Genomic DNA, 16,737 nt, shown 5'->3' on the forward strand with positions numbered 1-16,737 from the left:
GGTTTCAGCCTGTGGGAATGCCCCAAGTGTCCCCGGCAGCTCACACCCAAGGAACCCCTTGTGACCCCATGGGTCCCCAGCCAAGCCCCCCTCCCTGGGCAGGGGTCTTTTCCCATGTAATATAAACAAAATAAACCAATCCCTGGGCCAGGAATGGGGGCACAGGGCCAGACTGGGGGGAGCTGAGGAGGAGCAGCCCACTAGTGCCACCCACACGCTCACTGGATGAGCCCCATCACCTGAGCCCCACCCTAGCTGCAGGATCCATCCCTTCTCCCAGGCCCCACCCTGGGACACGCCACCCATCACGCCCCAGGCACGGACACACGTGTGTATATATATATATAATATATGTATATGTATATGTACAGACATTCGGGGCCCCCCTGCCCCCCACTGCCCCAAAGGACGAGGCCTTGGGCTCCCCCAGCAGTCCCCCCCCACACTGCAGTGCCTTAAAATAGGAGTCACCTGCATCCCATGGGGACCCCCGGATCCGTCCTGCCCCCCATGGGTCACAGTACAACACCAAAGAGGAGGGGGTTCCCTAGGGAGGGCTCTGGGCACAGGGGTGTCCCCAGGTGAGGGTCCCTGGGCTGAGGTTTGAGCCTGGCGGGAGAAGAGCCCTGGATTGGGGGTCCCGGGGGTAGGAGGATCCCTGGATCAAATCCCCTGTTGGGGGCTGTACCCACATCAGGGGGGTCCCCATCACGGGGGGGGCCATCCCAGCACCGGCTGCTCCTCAGGCAGGGCTGTGCCCGCCCTGGGCCATCCTGGTGTGGGACAGCGCCCGCACCGGGGTGTCCCTATCCCTGCAAGGGGTGTCCCCACGTGGGACATCTGCGTCCGTGCGTGGGCTGACCCCACATGGGACACCCCGGTCCCTGCGTGGGACGTCCCTGTGCCGGCGCGGAGCGCCCGGGGCCGGGCGCTACTTCTCGGTGAGGGAGAGGCGCAGGATGCGCTGCAGCTCCTCGTCCTCCTCGCGCCGCCGCCGCTCCCGCTCCTCCTGCTCCCGCTCCGACAGCGCCATGGCCAGGCGCAGCTGCTCCGCGAAGCTGCCGTACCCGGGGGGGCCTGGGGGGCTCCCGCCGCCCGCTCCCGGGGGGCTCCCGGCGGCCGGGGGCTCAGCGCTGGGCCCGGCCTGGAGCAGCATGCTCTCCTGCAGCGCCCTGCGCAGGGGACAGCAGCGGGGGTGGTGGCATGGGAGCCACAGCCGTGGCATGGGGGCCACACCCCCTCTGGCACACCTGTGCCCCACCCCTGGAGGCCACACCTCCTTCACAGCCCATAAATGGCCTGGGGAGCCATGCTCCTCCCCACATGCCCCACCCAGCTGCTAGCCACACCCACACCTGCGGTTAGCCACGCCCATTATGACCACACCCTTTCAGCCCCTCCCCTGACCACGCCCTGACACCTTTAACCCCTGCCCCTCCCAGCTCGGCCCCGCCCAGGTGAGGTGGGTGTGGCGCCCCAGGCCACGCCCCCACAGATGGAACCTCACCTTTCCAGCTGCAGGTCCTCATCGTAGGGCGGCGGCTCCGCGCCAGGGCGGGTGTTGGTCAGCGCCTCCCAGATGGTCACCTGTGGGGTGTGGCCACGTGTTAAGGGCGTGCCCAGGTGCACGTGGGGCGTGTCCAGGGAAGGGGGCGTGGGCGCACCTGGTCGGTCTCGGTGCCGGCGTCCAGCAGGCTCTGCTGGATGGCGAACTGCAGCAGGTCATCGTCCTCGTCGCGCAGGGGCTCGCTGCGCCCCGCGCCCAGCACCGTGTACCCCGCCGGCACCTCGAACACGCCCGCCTCCACCTCGCACGGGAACGGCCACGCTGCCGCGCACGGCCAGCCATCAGCACCGCCCACGGCTGTCCCCGTGGCACCCCACGGCACCTCATGGTGCCCCACAGCACCCCACAGCATCCCCTGACACCCCACGCCCACCCCGTTCTGTATCCATGGAATCCCAGCCCTCCCCGGCCCCTCAACCTCACCTCTGGGCCCTGAGGGTTGGGTGCCGGGGGGGTGGGCGCCGGGGGGCTCCTGGGGGGCGCAGATCCGCACGGAGCCCAGGGGCTGGTCACACCCGCACAGGTTGCTGAAGGTGATGCGGGCGTTGAGCACATGGAACAGGGGGATCTCTGCGGGTACAGGCGCCAGTTGAGGCCCCAGTGAACTCCTGTCCCTGTTAATCCCGCCCCAAATTAAGTTTTTCCCTCTCACCAATCTTGACGGGGAAGCCAGGGGGCAGCTTGAGGGTGATGAAGTCGCGCAGTTTGGCGAAGTGGGCGTTGGAGATGGCCATGAGGTCGATGATGGGCGTCACCTGCTCCGCCAGCGACAGCGGGTGCTGCTCGCACAGCCACAGCGTCGCCTTGAACCTGCCCAGGCACCACCGTGAGCACAGGGACCCGCTGGGGCCACCAGCACCACCCCCGTGCCACCACCCTGGCCACACCCTCGAGGTACAGACAGCAGCATGGCCCCGAGGACTCTGTCACCATCCAGTATGGCCCGACCCCGGGGCAGTGGCCTCACCTCTGCACCTTGCTGGACATCTCGATGGGGCGCCCGATGTTGCGGGTCTCCAGGTCAAAGTGAGGGTCGAAGTACTCCTCGGGGGTGATGGCCGTGGGGTTGGTGGGGCTGGCAGCCTGCAGGACAGGTGCCTGGGTGGACAGTAGCACCACTCAGCCCCCCTGGAGAGCCCCGGTGTCCCCAGGGACCCCCGGCATGGCCACTCACCCCGTTGTGGGTGCCGTGCTGCTGCGCGATGCCCAAGAAGGAGTGGAAGGGGGTCTTGGAGCCTGGGGGAAGAGGGGGGTGCAGGGTGAGGTGTGGGCAGTGGGAGGGACTCCCAGGGCTGTCACCCGTCACACCCCTCATGAGTGGCACACTGTCCCATGCCTGTCACATTATCCCCACAGTTTCCCACACCTGACATGTCACACCCCACACCCAGAGTGTCCCACACCTGACGTGTCACACCCACAGTGTCCCACACCTGACACCCATGCCACCCAGGAAGGGTGGCGTGTCCCCACCGTGTACAGGCCCCCTGATTGGCTGACAGGGCTGTCACCTTTGCTGCGTGACTTGTCCTGGTCGGAGAGATGCTCCGTCCTGGTCTTGGTGACCAGCTCCACGTTGCTGGCACTGTACACCTGCGTGGGGACACTGTCAGGCCTGCCACACTCCAGGCTGTCCTCAGCGTCCCCCCTGTCTCCATGCTCACCTTGGCCTCGTAGCCGCTGACCACCTCCATCTTCTCCGAGCGCCAGCCCCAGATCCCAGACTTGTTCCTGGGGGAGCGGAGAGGCCTCACTCACCCTCTTGCACCAGCGCTTCCTTCCCCTTCGCCCGCACTTCCCCCTCGCACGGCCCCTGCTGGCTGAGAGCTCCCCTCCCTTCCCCTCCCCTCCCCACCTCTCGAAGGCGATGTTCCGGGTGTCCAGGTGTGTGGACACGATGGGCGAGGTGAGCCGGCCGGCCACGTGCTCCTCGCTGGGCTGCATGGCCGCCAGCAGCAGCTCGGGCTCGTGCAGGGCCAGCGCCAGCGTCTCCGTGTACACCACCTGCTTGTCGTGGTCCACCTCCATCACCACGGCCCCCTCGTCTGCGTGGGGACACCGCAGGGCTCAGCACCCAGCCCCCCATGCCCTGGGGGACACTGGGGGGCCGCAGGGATTGGGGGTCCCTTGTAAATGCGGGAGCTGAGGTGGTTCCCTCAGGGAGAACAAAGGTTTCCTGGGGGAGATCTGGGGAATTGGGGGTCCCCTGGTAAAAGAACTGAGGTGTTCCCCTTGGGAGGGGGGAACTGGAATCCCATGTGGTCTCTAGAGGGGATCTGGGAGGTCCTTATGGGAGTATTCATAGTGCAGAGGGTCTGGGGGATCTCCAGGGAGGTCTCTGTAGGGAATCTGGGGTCTTTACAGGGGTGCACTTATATTGCAGGGGGTCTGTGGCTCCCCACAAAGACTGGGGGGCCCCCAGGGAATCCAGACTGGGGTGCAGGGGGCCCGGGGGCTCCCCAGGGTGACAGAGGGGCCGCGGGGGGCTGGAGCTGACCTTCCCCCTTGAAGATGTAGCTGCGGCGGCCGCGCTGCCACGTCATGTGCTCGAAGCCCAGCAGGGTGGTGTCCACCCGCAGGCTCTCGCCGCGCTTCCACACGCGGTACACGTCGCTGGGACACACCTTGGACACCAGGGGCACTGCGGGCACAGGGACCCGTCAGCCCCGCGGCCGGGGGGCCCCTGGGGACCCCCTTCCCCCGCCCAGCCCGGCCACGCTCACCCCAGCTCGTGAACTCCCACTTCATCTCCACGTAGAAGTCGGATGCCTGGAAGGGATGAGGAGAACGGTGGGGGATGTGGAGGGGCTGGGGACTCCCTGATAAGTTCACTGGAGAGGGGGGGAGTCTGGGGAGAAGGGATGGGGGTCCCTATTGGGGTCTTGGGTGGGGATCAGAGAGACTGGGGCCATTAGTGCAGGTCCACAGGGAAGGATAAGCAGCAAGTCCCAGAGGAAAAGGATAAGCAGGGGGTCCCCAGGGAAAAAGAGAGTCAATGGGGGCTTCTGGGGAGAATTTGGGGTCCCTTCTCAGACCACTGAGGATATGGGAAGTCTGGAGAGCAGGGGTGGGGATCCGTATTGGGGTTCTGGGTGGGGATCAGGACAATGTGGGGAAGTGGGGTTGGATAGGCAGGGTGTCCCTGGGGAAAGAGTGGGGTCATGGAGGAGACAGGAGGGCATGGGGAGACTTGGCGGGTCTCTGCTGGAGTCACTGGAGATGGGGAGTCTTGAGCCAAGGGATGTGGCTGGTGGGTGTCCCTGGGGGGGCTCTGGGCTGCAGGGGGCAGTTCTGGGGGGCTGTACCCGCCGCAGTTTGCTGAGCAGCTCGGGGATGCCGGCCAGGCGCCGCGTTGCCCGCTGGTAGTCACGGTACTGGAGCACCAGCTGCACCATCTCGGGGTCCCCCGTGCTCACCGCCTCCTGCAGCACTGGGGACATGGGGTGCCATCAGCTGGAGGCCACCCGCCCCCCTGGATGGTGTCCCCAAGTCCCTGAGGTGTCCCTGTACCCGTCCATCCATTGGCGTTCTCCCGGCCCACGTTGGCGTTGTGCCGCAGCAGCACCCGCACCGACTCCAGGTGGCCCAGGGACACGGCCAGCTCCAGGGGCGTGCGGCCACGCGGGTCTGTCAGCTCCACGTCGTGCTGGAAGGGTGCTGGGGTCATTGTCCCCTCCCCGTGCCACCCCTGTGTCCCCCATGCTCCCCAGGCCTGCTGCTCCCTGTTCCCCCTTCTCCCAGTGCACCCAACCCCATCCCAGCGCTCCCATTTGCTTCCAGGCCTTTGGTGCTACAGTCCCTTATTATCCCAGTGTCACCAGTCCTTCCAGTGCCACCAGTTCTTCCAGTGCCACCAGTCCCCTGAGTCCCAGTCTCCCTGGTACTCCCAGTCCCCACACCACTCCCAGTCTTGCTCCAGCACTCCCAGTTCCCCCAGATGCTCCCAGCGCTGTCCCCCCCACCCAGCGCCACCAGCTCCCCGTGCTCCCAGTTTTCCCAGCCTCCCTCCAGTTTCCCCAGGGCTCCCAGTTCTCCCATCCCATGTGCCCCATCTCCCTTAGTGCTTCCAGTCCCTCTGCAACGCTCCCAGTCTTTTCCCCAGTGCTCCCAGTGCCCCGTGTACCCAGCCTTCCCTAATGCTCCCAGTCTCCCTCCAGGGCTCCCAGACCCTCAAGGGTCCCCATCCCCACAGTGATCCCAGTATATCCCAGAGCTCCCAGACCCTCAAGGGTCCCCATCCCCACAGTGATCCCAGTATATCCCAGGGCTCCCAGTCCCTCAAGGGTCCCCGTCCCCGCAGTGTTCCCAGTATCTCCCAGTGCTCCCAGTCCTTCCAGCCCTCCCAGCATCCCCCCTCCCCCCCCCGCGCACAGCATTCCCGGTTTTCCCCAGCGCTCCCAGTCCCCCCACCCCCGCGCTGCGGGTCCCGCCGTTCTCCCTCCCATCCCCTCCCGCCCGTTCCCGTTCCCGGTGCCGGTGCCGGTGCGTGGGGGGGTGCCCGCTCCCCGGCGCCGCTCCCGGTGCCGCTCCCGGCGCCGTTCCCACCGTCCCCGCGCGCAGGGCGCTGTCCAGCGCCTGGTGCCGGTTGTGCCAGACGAGCCGGTGCAGCGGGAAGGTCTCGGCGGGCCGGGCCATCCCGGCACCATGTCCCCGGGGCCGCCGGGGCGGACGGACCGGGCCGCAGCGCGGGGCCTGCCCGCAATGGCTGCGCGGGGGCGGCGGCGGCGCAGCGCGGCGGCGCGGGGCGGGGCCGCACCGGGCACCGGCAACCGGGAACAGGCAACGGCACCGGCGGGGGGCAGCGGGAAACGGGGACGGCACCGCCGCCGGGAACAGGCACCGGCAAAGGGAACGGGAAAAGGGAAGGGGCATTGGCACCGGGCACGGGCACCGGCAAAGGGAGCGGGAACGGGGCTCCGGGAAGGGGAACAGGCACCGGGCACGGGAATGGCATTGGCACCGGCACGGGAACGGGCAGCAGGAAAGAGAACGAGGGGTCGGGAGTGGGGCACTGGAAACGGGAATGGGAGCAGGCACTGGGAACAGCACCAGCACCGGGAACCGCGATTGTAGGCACCGCCAGTGCAGCAGCACCGGGAATGAAACTGGAGCCGGCACCGGCCACAGCCTGGGGCCGCACCCTCTCACACTCTCCCATCGGGACTGAAACCAGGGACCCCCTGGCCCCCAGCTGACCCCCGGTACGGGGGTCTGCCGGTGCCCGGCCTCTCCTGCTGGACACCCTGAGGGGCCCCGGGGCTCCCTGACCCCTTTGACATCATAACATCAGTGGAGGGGTACCTGGTGCTCAGGACCGTCGTGCATCCAGCCTTGGGTTCATCCCATCCCATCCCATCCCATCCCATCCCATCCCATCCCATCCCATCCCATCCCATCCCATCCCATCCCATCCCATCCCATCCCATCCCATCCCATCCCATCCCATCCCATCCCATCCCCAGTAATGCTGGAGCACCAGCCCAGCTGCACCGCGCCCTGACACACTGCCTGCAGGCAGGGTGTGGGCAGGAGAGGTGGCACCTGCACTGCCTGGTGACAAGTGACAGCCAAGATCATCCGTGGGGACAGAGCAGCAATGGGGGACACAACCTCCAGCAGCCCACGCTGGCTCGGGATCCCCATCCTGTGGGGCTTGGGGATGCTCCGGTATGTCCCCAAAGTGCTGGTGTGTCCACAGGGGAACAATCAGGAATCTCCCACACCACAGGAGGTGACAAGGACTCCAGACCACCCTCAGCAGGCGTGGAGCCATCTCTCCCTCCCACAGTGAGCTGGAGCTGGATGGTATTTTTCGATCTTTTTATTATAAAAACTCTTTTTTTTTTTGGCATTCTCACATCTCTGCTCATGAAAACCTCACCCACCCATTGCCCCTGCCCTGCCCCGTGCCCCCCCTGCCCAGTGCCCCCCCAGCCCCGGGAGCAGAGCGACCAGAGACTAATATTTACAGATGCTGCTGGGGTCGGGGGGGCAGGGGGCACCCCTGTGCCTACCCGTGGCTGGTTTAAGGGGGTCCCACCCGCTCCTTTCCCCTCAGGAGGGAGGGCAGGGGGCTGGGGGTGCCCCGGGGCGGGGCAGGAGGGGCAGTGGCAGAGCGGGGGGCTCAGGGGACCCATGGCACAGTATTTACAGGGGGTCCCCCCTGGGCACACGCTCACTCACACACAGCCACACACGCACACGAGGGGGTCCCACCCATGGGACGGGCACAGCCACGCAGGGAGGGGGGGGACATGCCGGCTGGGGACCCCGCCGGCCCCTCTGGCACGCACGGCACTGGGGAGCAGGCGGGAGGGACGGGGGCTGCCTTCATCTGAGCCGGAGAGTTCCTGCAGGGCCGGGGGGCACGCCGGGGAGAAGGTGCCAGGCCACGTGCCCGCGGTGTCACCGCGCCCCTGGGTGACACCGGCACCAGGCGCGTCCCCTCCCCGCAGCCCCCGGGCACACGGAGAGCAGGGGACACGCGGGAACCCAACCCAATAAATTAGAGGTGGGGTGGGAACGGGGGAAGGGGGCGTGGGGAGGGGTCAGAGCCCGTTGTGGGAGCGCTGGATGAAGGGCACTTTGCTGAGCTCCACCACGGGCGAGCGCGGCTTGTTCTGCATGCGGGGCACCCGCTGCAGCAGCTGCTGCGCCTGGCGCTGCGCCTCCCGCAGCTCCTTCCGCCACTGCACCAGCTCGGGGTCGCTCTGCGGGGCAGGCAACTGGGTCAGGAGCGGGGACAGGGCAGGGCACAGCGTGGCTGGGCCACCCCACGGTGCCAGGGCTGTGGGGTTGCCCCATGTTTTCAGTGCTGATGCCCTGGGAGGACTAAACATGCAAGTGGCCAGCAAGAGGTGGCTATTAGCCAGCTGGGGGGATGGCTAGCAGGAGCAGGGGGGATGGCTAGCAGGCAGCAGGAGGTGGCCAGCAGCCAGGGGGACAGGGGGACGCACTCACGTCGCACTGCAGCACGAACTGCTTGCCCCCGCGGATGCGGAGCAGGATGCACTTGCGCTCCTTCACCTGCGTCTCCTCCACCGAGTCGATCTCCTCCATGGTGAGCAGGGACTGCTGGGGGGACAGGCTCAGCCCGGTCCCCCGGGTGCCCCCCAGCCCTGCCCCCCGGTGCCGTGCCCCCCTTACCGGTGACTCGCCCTCCCCGCGCCACTCCAGGCGGTTGGGGAAGAGGTAGAAGTAGCGGCGCTGCCACTGCGTCAGGAAGGGGTTGCCCAGCTTGGCCATGTAGCCGTGCATGATGCAGTCCTTGCCCATGGCGTACTCTGGGATCACAGGCAGGCGGGATCAGCACTGGGATGGGGCCAGGGGTGGTTCAGGGCAGGGTTCCCAGTCCCACTCACCCTCCTCGTGGCCCAGCTGCTTGTTCTTGGCCTTCTTGCGGGCCTCCAGCTTGTCGGTGTCAGCGTTGACAGCGTCGAAGACGGTCTCGGTGACCTCCTGCTGCCAGCGCTCCGAGATGGTGAGCGGGAAGTTGCGGTACAGCTCCTGGTCGCTCTCCAGCAGCTGGGCAGGGTGGGATGCTGGGGTGAGGGCTGTGGGTCACCCCACACCCTCACGCTCGGCCCCTGGGCCCGGTACCTTGATGCCCTTGGTGTCCTCCTCGTCAAAGGAGCCGATGTCAAAGGCGTCGGCCGCATTCACCTCACCGCGGGGTGGGACGAGAGGTGGTGGGTACTGTGGGCAGCAGGGGGGGTCAGAGGGGTGGCTTGTGTCCTTGTCCCTGTCCCCAGCCATGGGCACACACCCCTCACCTTCTGCAGGAACACCATCTGCCAGTCCAGGCCCTTGAAGAAGGGCTCTTCCTTCACCTCCTGCGCCCTGCGGAAGGAGGAGGGCAGGTGAGCGTGGCCGCAGGGGGACTATGCCAGCACACCTTGTCCCATCCCCTGGGGGCCTGGGGACACTCACCCTCGGCCCATGCAGCCCAGGCGCCGGTTGACATCCCGCTGCAGCAGCCCCTCGAGCAGGGAGCGCAGCTCCGGGGAGAAGGAGTCCGGCAGCTCCACGGCCTGTGGGAGATTCCATGAGATCACTGCTGAGCGGGGACAGGGACACACGGTGACACACAGCTGGGCACAAACACGTGCTCCAGGCAAAGACTGGCTGTCCCTGACACCCTGTGTGCCTCCCACGTCCTGCCCACAGCCCCCTCAGTGCCCCCACCCACCATAGTGAGGGTCATCCGGTCAATCTCGTGCTTGTCCTTCGTCTTGTGCTGCCGGAACGGGCTGTGCCTGTGGCGTGGAGGGAGAGGGGGCTCAGCAGTGCCCAGCTGTGCCCAGCTGTGTCCAGCTGTGCCCAGCTGAGCCCACACTCACCCCCGGAGCAGCTTGAAGAGCATGCAGCCCAGCGAGAACCAGTCGGCGCTGCTGTCGTAGGCCACCCCCTTCTGCAGCACCTCCGGCGCCATGTACCCGTGGGTGCCCCTGGGGAGGGGGCACAGGGGGGTCAGGGGCCGCCCCGGGCGCGGGGGCAGGGCGGGCAGGGGTGTGGGCACACTCACACGCTGGCGTGGGGCTTCTTCTTGGAGAAGTCGCAGGCCAGGCCCAGGTCGGAGATGCGGACGTGGCCGAACTCGTCCAGGAGGATGTTTGCTGGCTGCGGGGACACCGGGGGACACCCTGAGCCCCAGAGTGGCCCGTGGGTATGGGGTGGTGAGACTGGGGGGCTCTCTGGGATTTGGGGGTGTCGGAGTGCCCCCAAAGTCTCAGGGCACCAATGGATTTTGCTGTTGGGGGTGTCCATTAGAGCTGAGGGTGCCCTCTGGGCACTCCCACCTTGTTCTGAGGGCAGGGTTTGTGACACTGTGGGTGCCCACAGGGCGGTGCAGGGGGTGCTAAAGGGATGTCCTGGGGATGTCCTGCAGGTGGGGACAGTCACCTTGAGGTCACGGTACACCACGAAGCGGCTGTGCATGTGCTCCAGGCCCAGGATGATCTCGGCCGCGTAGAACCTCATCTCCGCCTCCGAGAAGACGCCATGCTGGGACAGGTGATAGTGCAGGTCCCCCCCTGTGGGGACAGGGACTGGCTGTCACCTGGAGCAGCTGTGGCAGGGGGCTCTGTGCCCCAGGAGTGGCTCAGGGCCGGGGTCTCACCATTCATGAGGTCGAGGATGAAGCTGAGCTTGTCGGGTGTGTGGAAGGCGTAGGACATGCACACGATGAACGGGCAGTCCTGGTGGAGACACAGGGTCACCCTCCCCATCCCTGTCCCCTGCCACTTTGTCCCCAGCCCAGCACCCGTGTCCCCTCACCCCAGTGCTGACGAGGGACAGCATGATGCGCTCGTTGAGGGCCAGCGTCTCGCCCTGCTTCATCTTGATGCGTTTCTTGTCCAAGCACTTCATGGCGTACCTGGGGGGGACACAGAGTCCCTGCAGCCACCGTGTCCCCACAGCAGGGCCAGCACCCACAGCCATGACAGCTCCCCAACATGTGCCACCACAGCAAAGCCACTGGGCCCCCCCAGCACCCCAAACCCCAGGCAGGCCCCTGGGTGCCGGGGCAGTCCCGTTACATTTTGCCCGTGTCCGCTTTCCGGCAGCCGTAGACCTCCCCGAAGCCGCCGCGGCCGATGATTCGGTGAACGCTGAAGTCGTTCATGGTGAGCTGAGGAGGAGACTATCGTGAGCCTGGACACCGAGCCCTGCCCCAGTTTTCCCAGGTGAGGGACACAGAGGCTCCCTGGAAGCACATCCTGCTCCCTGGGAGGTGAGGGGCAGGGGTTCCTGCTCACATGGATGTTCAGCTCCACGTTCTTCCACTGGCAGAACCGTGTGAACTTGTCACTGCAAGGAAGAGCAGAGGGGGCAAGAGTGGAGATCCCGGAGAAACACGGCCCTCAAAGACTCCCTGGATTTGTCTGCAGATAGGGAGCACCCCCCAGGACACTTGGGAAAGGAAGAGACCCCCGAGTTCCCAGTGTGGGCTGCGACACAGTGGGATGGGACACCCCAATCTGCATGGGAATTTCCTCCCAGCTCACCTCTCAATGAATTTCTGGAAGATGCCCCCACGCAGGTTCTGGCAGATCTCCTCAATGTAGGGCTGGGGAGGACACAGGGCTCAGTGCTGGGTCCCCAGGGCCACCCAGGTCACCCTGATCCAATCATTACGTGGGGTCTCCTCCACCCCTGGGATTTCACATCCCCCCACTGCCACTTTCAGGCCCCTGGGGATGCTTCTGCCACCTCACTCTCTGGGAACCCCAACATCACAGCCCTGGGGACCCCTAGGGTGATATCCAGGGTCCCAATCACCTCCCTCTGAGGGCCCCCTGCTACCTCCAGCCCCCAGTCTCCCATCACTCCATGGGGACTACAAGCAATTCCCCCTCCCTCCCAACATTCTGGGGACCTTCTCACCATCCCTCGGCGTCCCCATTCCTCCTGGGACACCCCCTCCCACTTTCAGGGACTCCTGTCACCCCCAGCCCCCTCTAAGGATTAACCCTCTGAGTGTTACAGGTGGCAAGGACCCCTTCCCTGTCCCAGGTGATGCCCACCTGGAAGAGATCTGGGGGCACCTGCTTCTTGCTCAGGCGGCTCTGGACGTGCTCCGTGGCGCTCTTGGAGAAGGGCTGTGAGGGGGACAGGACCGTGTCACCTCGGGCAGAAGGGACAGCGGCCAGGCAGGGCTGCACCAGGCAGGAATCCACAGAGGAACCCCCATCCACAGGGCTGGGATGTGGCTCCCAGGACGGAGCCTGTGGGGGGTGTGGGGCTGCCCCTGAGGACACTGTGGGCACGGTGGGGACACCCCTCCCACCCTGCTGCCCAGGGCACTCACGTGGGAGCAGGCCAGCAGCTCCTTCATGATGTAATGGTCGAAGATGTGGCGGCTGCGGGCGGCTCGCTCCTCCTCCGAGTCCAGCTTCTCGTACTTCTTGATCTGGAGAGGGCACAGCTCCAGTGGCACAGGGGCACGTGGAACACTGAGAATTGTGGCCCCTCTGGGTGCCAGGTCCCATGGGAGGGGTTATCCCATCCCCTCAGACAGTGTCTCCCAGCTCCCTGGGCACCATCACCTCGGGTGGTGCCCTTGGCACCGTGTCCAAGGAGGTACCAACCCCACTGCTGGTGCACACAGGGGGCTGTCCCTGGGTCCCCCTGTCTCACCTCCTCGTAAAATTCCATCAGGGGCTTGGCCTCCTCGGCCTGGTTGAAGGCGAAATCCCGGAAAAGCAGATAGCCTGCAGGGACAGAGCCACAGTGTGAGAGGTGACAGCCCCCAGGACAAGGGACACGGGGACATCCCCTGGGCCTGCCCAGCCCTGCTGCCACCCCAGTGCCAGGCTTGGGGAAGTGCCAAGCAGGGACCGGTGAGGATGTGGCGGGGTGACAGGGCCCAGCTGGCGTGGGGAGCAGCACCCTGGGGCAGTGAGGGGCTGCCGTGGGGCACGGTGGGGGCAGGGGCACGGGCGGGCACACGGAGCAGGGCGGACGTGCCCGGAAACCGCCGGAGCAGCAGGAGGAAGTGAGAGGCGCTTCCTGCCCCGGACGGTTTGTGCTGGTGTGGGGGGAAGTGACAGGACAGGGGACACAGGGTGGGGAACGTGGCGCAGCCCCCCGGCACCCCTGCCCAGCCTGGCCCCACACCCCCCCTGCCATCCCTGTGGCCACTCTCGCTGTCACGGTGGCCACCAGTGCTGCTCCCAGCCCACCCACGCGTACCCCTGGGCTTGTGGCTGCTGGCCCAGGTGTCCCCTCGTGTCCCCCACAGCCCCCGTGTCCCCAGCTCACCGATCTTCTGCGTGAAGATCTTGTCAAATGTCACCTCTCCCCGGTCCTCCAGGTACTTCTGCATGACGCTGCGGATGCTGGGGACACACGGGAGGGGCTCAGCCGTGCCCCCGATGGACCCCTGCTCCCCACCCTCCTCTCCTGCTCCTCCCGTGTCCCCAAGCCCTGGTGGCACGCATGTCCTGCCATCCTGTGTGTCCCCACCCCAGTGGGGCACGTTGTGGGTGCCAGGATCACAGCGTGTCCCATGCACCGGGGCCCAAAGGAGGGTGGGGATAAGTGTCACCCCCAAAAAAGCCTCACAGGTGCCTGGCAGTGAAAGCACAGGAGAGCACCGGGGTCTGGCACGGGGGAGGGGTGACTGTGACCCTTGGCACACCTGGGTACAGGTGTGTGTGTGAGTGTGTGTGTGTGTGTACACATGGGTGTGACACGGCAGCCACAGAAGGGACACACAGCTGGGTGGGACAGCAGGATGTGTGCGTGTCCGTGTGTCTGTGTTTGTGTGTCCCTGTGTCAGGCAGGAAGTGTGTGTGTGTGTGTGTGTGTGTGTCCATGTCCGTGTGTCTGTCTGTGCAACAGGCGTGACATTTGTGTGTCCATGTCTGTGTCCATTTCCGTGTGTGCGTGTCCATGTCCGTGTGTCTGTCTGTGCAACAGGCGTGACACTTGTGTGTCCATGTCCGTGTCCATTTCCGTGTGTGCGTGTCCATGTCCGTGTGTCTGTGCAACAGGCGTGACACTTGTGTGTCCATGTCCGTGTCCATATCCGCGTGTGTCCATATCCTTGTGTGCCCATATCCGTGTGTGTCCATGTCCGTGTGCGTCCATGTCTGTGTGTCCATATCCGTGTGTGCCCATGTCCGTGTGTCAGGCCAGGTGTGACCGGCACACACGTGTGCGGGAGGTGTTCGTGACCCGCGGGCGCGTGCGAGCGGTACCGGGAAGGGGTGACCGAGGGACCGGGGGTGGCAGACGGACAGACGGACAGACGGACGGGCGGACAAGCGGAGGGGCAGCGGCGGGGCCTCACCTGGGCTCGGGCAGGACGATCCTCTTGCTGGCGCGGGCGGCGGGCGCGGCGCGGCTCTTCTCCATGGCCATCAGGTAACTCACGTCTGCCAGCACCGCCTCCAGGTCCGCCATCGTGCCCCGCCACCGGCCCCGCCGCCGGCGCCGCACCGGCCCCGGCCCGACCCGACCCGCCGGCCCCGGAAGCGGAACCGCGCCCGGAAGCGGAACGGGGCCGGAGAGGAGCCGGGCGGAGGAGCGGGGAGCGGCCGGGAGGGGCTCGGCGGCCCCGGGACGCGGGCGGCGGCAGCGCCCGGAGCGGCGGGAGCGGAGCGCGGAACGGGGCGCGGCCGCACCGGGGCGCGGGGCGGGGACAGCGGGGCTGGGCGGGGACAGCAGCGCCGCCACGCCCGCCCGGGAGGGGCCGTGACACCCATCGGCTGTGGCACTGGCCGTTTGTGTGACACTGGGGGTGTGTGTGTGACACTGGGTGTATGTGGGTGTGACAGTATGTGTGTGACAGTGTGTGTGTGTGTGACACTGGGTGTGTGTGTGACATGGGGTGTGTGACACTGGGTGTGTGTGTGTGACACTGGGTGTGTGTGTGTGACAGTGTGTGTGTGTGTGACAGTGTGTGTGTGTGTGACACTGGGTGTGTGTGTGACATGGGGTGTGTGACACTGGGTGTGTGTGTGTGACACTGGGTGTGTGTGTGTGACAGTGTGTGTGTGTGTGTGTGACACTGGGTGTGTGTGTGACACTGGGTGTGTGTGTGACATGGGGTGTGTGACACTGGGTGTGTGTGTGTGACACTGGGTGTGTGTGTGTGACAGTGTGTGTGTGTGTGTGTGACACTGGGTGTGTGTGTGACACTGGGTGTGTGTGTGACATGGGGTGTGTGACACTGGGTGTGTGTGTGTGTGACACTGGGTGTGTGTGTGTGACAGTGGGTGTGTGTGTGTGACATGGGGTGTGTGTGTGACACTGGGTGTGTGTGTGTGACACTGGGTGTGACACTGGGTGTGTGTGTGACAGTGGGTGTGTGTGTGACATGGGGTGTGTGACACTGGGTGTGTGTGTGTGACACTGGGTGTGTGGGTGACACTGTGTGTATGTGTGACACTGGGTGTGTGTGTGTGACACAGAGTGTGTGTGTGTGGCACTGGGTATGTGTGTGTGTGACACTCTATGTGTGTTACACGGGGTGTGTGACACTGGATGTGACACAGGATGCGTGGCACTGGATGCCCGTGTGCCACCAGCTGTGTGTGCCAGCCTGGGGGTGTGACACCACCCTTGTGTGTGTGACACTGTGTGAGAGATGCCACGGGTGTGTGTGACAGTGGCTCTGTGTGTGCGTGATGTCGTGTGTGTCATTCCACACCACATGTGTGTGTGACCACATGTGCCATGCGTGGCAGCGGGTGTGATGCCGTGTGCAGGGTCCCTGTCCCCAGGGCCATGAGGGGACACCTGGAGGGGACAGGCAGGGGGTCAGAGCGCCGAGATTTGCTTGGCTCTTCTGCATCACCGGGGGAGGCACGTGATGGCACTTGGGGACCAGGGCACAGGGAGGGTGATAGTGGCCTCAGCCACCTGTGGAGGATGATGTCACCTGCCGTGTGCCTCCCCATGCAAATGTCACAGCCCAGCCACCGCGGGGACCTGGGCCGTGACATCCCTGCAGGGTGGGGACACTAAATGTCACCCTGGTGGCCCAGGAATCCCCTGGTGAGGACAGGTTTCCCAAGGGATGTGGAGGGCAAGAGCCCCACAGGCCTCTGAGGACCTGTGGCCCTGGCAGGAGGTGATGGGACACAGGGACAGCTGCCACCACCGACGGTGCCTGAGTTTTTTCTCGAGCAGCTGAGAAAGCCACAGTGCTGGGGACAGGGGAGGGACACAGGAGGTCCCAGCCCTGGCCTGTCCCCTCCACTTCCCTCACAGACAAATGGGCAGAGCTCACACTCAGGGATTTTTGTTGGTACTTTGTTTTTTTTTTTCCTTTCTTTCTTTTTTTTTTTTTTTTTTTTTTTTTTTTTTAATTCCAAAAATCCACCCCCAAGAAACAAATTATTTCCCGTGGGAGGTTGGGGTTTTCCCTCTCCACACAACAGCACCTCTCGCCCAGCCTGGTGCTAATATGGTACGAACAAAGAGCCTCTCTAAAAATCCAGCATGGGAGAAGGCTCAGGAAGCAAAACCTCCCAAATACAAAAAAAAAAGGAAAAATAAAGAAAACCAAACCCACTTGTCAAGTAGGTGCCCTCCCTCTGCCCCAGCCAAGAACCCCCAGCTGAGAGAGTGCAAGACTTGGTTTGCTTTTACCCTTAATGCTTACATTTAATTTTAAAGCACAAACATCAGAGATGGACTCTAAATCGCCAACAAAAAAA

General features: G+C 65.1%; 2 protein-coding genes across 4 annotated transcripts; both read right to left on the reverse strand.

Annotated features, from left to right (window-relative positions):
- Positions 1–331: 331 nt before the first annotated feature.
- ANKRD13D (ankyrin repeat domain 13D) lies at positions 332–6,300 on the reverse strand. 2 transcript variants are annotated; one of them, XM_071428259.1, is made up of 15 exons: positions 6,113–6,300; positions 5,078–5,213; positions 4,873–4,997; positions 4,291–4,336; positions 4,065–4,208; positions 3,423–3,612; positions 3,232–3,298; positions 3,079–3,160; positions 2,742–2,803; positions 2,535–2,650; positions 2,220–2,377; positions 1,991–2,137; positions 1,665–1,828; positions 1,508–1,587; positions 332–1,172 (listed from the first exon to the last, which is right to left on the reverse strand). In XM_071428259.1, exons 1-15 carry the CDS (start codon positions 6,200–6,202, stop codon positions 932–934), a joined length of 1,848 nt encoding a protein of 615 aa, XP_071284360.1. In that variant the 5' UTR covers positions 6,203–6,300; the 3' UTR covers positions 332–931. The 2 variants fall into 2 exon arrangements, with proteins under 2 accessions (XP_071284360.1, XP_071284359.1); XM_071428258.1 differs by having other exon boundaries at positions 2,535–2,665.
- A 1,073-nt stretch (positions 6,301–7,373) lies between these two features.
- Positions 7,374–14,702, reverse strand: GRK2 (G protein-coupled receptor kinase 2). Of its 2 annotated transcripts, none has more exons than XM_071428262.1 (21): positions 14,364–14,702; positions 13,331–13,407; positions 12,707–12,780; positions 12,378–12,479; positions 12,094–12,168; positions 11,575–11,636; positions 11,326–11,377; positions 11,107–11,198; positions 10,844–10,943; positions 10,686–10,764; positions 10,469–10,599; positions 10,092–10,186; positions 9,907–10,014; positions 9,756–9,822; positions 9,497–9,597; positions 9,340–9,406; positions 9,167–9,262; positions 8,929–9,091; positions 8,714–8,850; positions 8,528–8,638; positions 7,374–8,277 (listed from the first exon to the last, which is right to left on the reverse strand). In XM_071428262.1, exons 1-21 carry the CDS (start codon positions 14,474–14,476, stop codon positions 8,116–8,118), a joined length of 2,064 nt encoding a protein of 687 aa, XP_071284363.1. In that variant the 5' UTR covers positions 14,477–14,702; the 3' UTR covers positions 7,374–8,115. The 2 variants fall into 2 exon arrangements, with proteins under 2 accessions (XP_071284363.1, XP_071284361.1); XM_071428260.1 differs by having other exon boundaries at positions 8,528–8,641; positions 14,364–14,701.
- Positions 14,703–16,737: the final 2,035 nt, after the last annotated feature.

The sequence above is a fragment of the Agelaius tricolor genome, unplaced genomic scaffold (assembly GCF_023055355.1).
Source record: "Agelaius tricolor isolate 1412-34295 unplaced genomic scaffold, bAgeTri1.0.p SCAF_5, whole genome shotgun sequence".
NCBI classification, from domain to species: Eukaryota; Metazoa; Chordata; class Aves; order Passeriformes; family Icteridae; genus Agelaius; species Agelaius tricolor.

Bases quoted from the DNA above. Each gene is read 5' to 3' on its own strand.
- ANKRD13D (XM_071428258.1), bottom strand. From the start codon at position 6,202: ATGGCCCGGCCCGCCGAGACCTTCCCGCTGCACCGGCTCGTCTGGCAC. The intron at 2,804-3,078 runs GTGACAGCCCTG...CTCTTCCCCCAG, and splicing joins GGACAAGTCACGCAGCAAAG to GCTCCAAGACCCCCTTCCAC. The intron at 2,378-2,534 runs GTGAGGCCACTG...GTGCCTGGGCAG, and splicing joins ATGTCCAGCAAGGTGCAGAG to GTTCAAGGCGACGCTGTGGC.
- GRK2 (XM_071428260.1), bottom strand. From the start codon at position 14,476: ATGGCGGACCTGGAGGCGGTGCTGGCAGACGTGAGTTACCTGATGGCC. The intron at 13,408-14,363 runs GTGAGGCCCCGC...GTGTGTCCCCAG, and splicing joins ATCGTCCTGCCCGAGCCCAG to CATCCGCAGCGTCATGCAGA. The intron at 9,823-9,906 runs GTGAGTGTGGGC...TCCACGCCACAG, and splicing joins CTCTTCAAGCTGCTCCGGGG to GCACAGCCCGTTCCGGCAGC.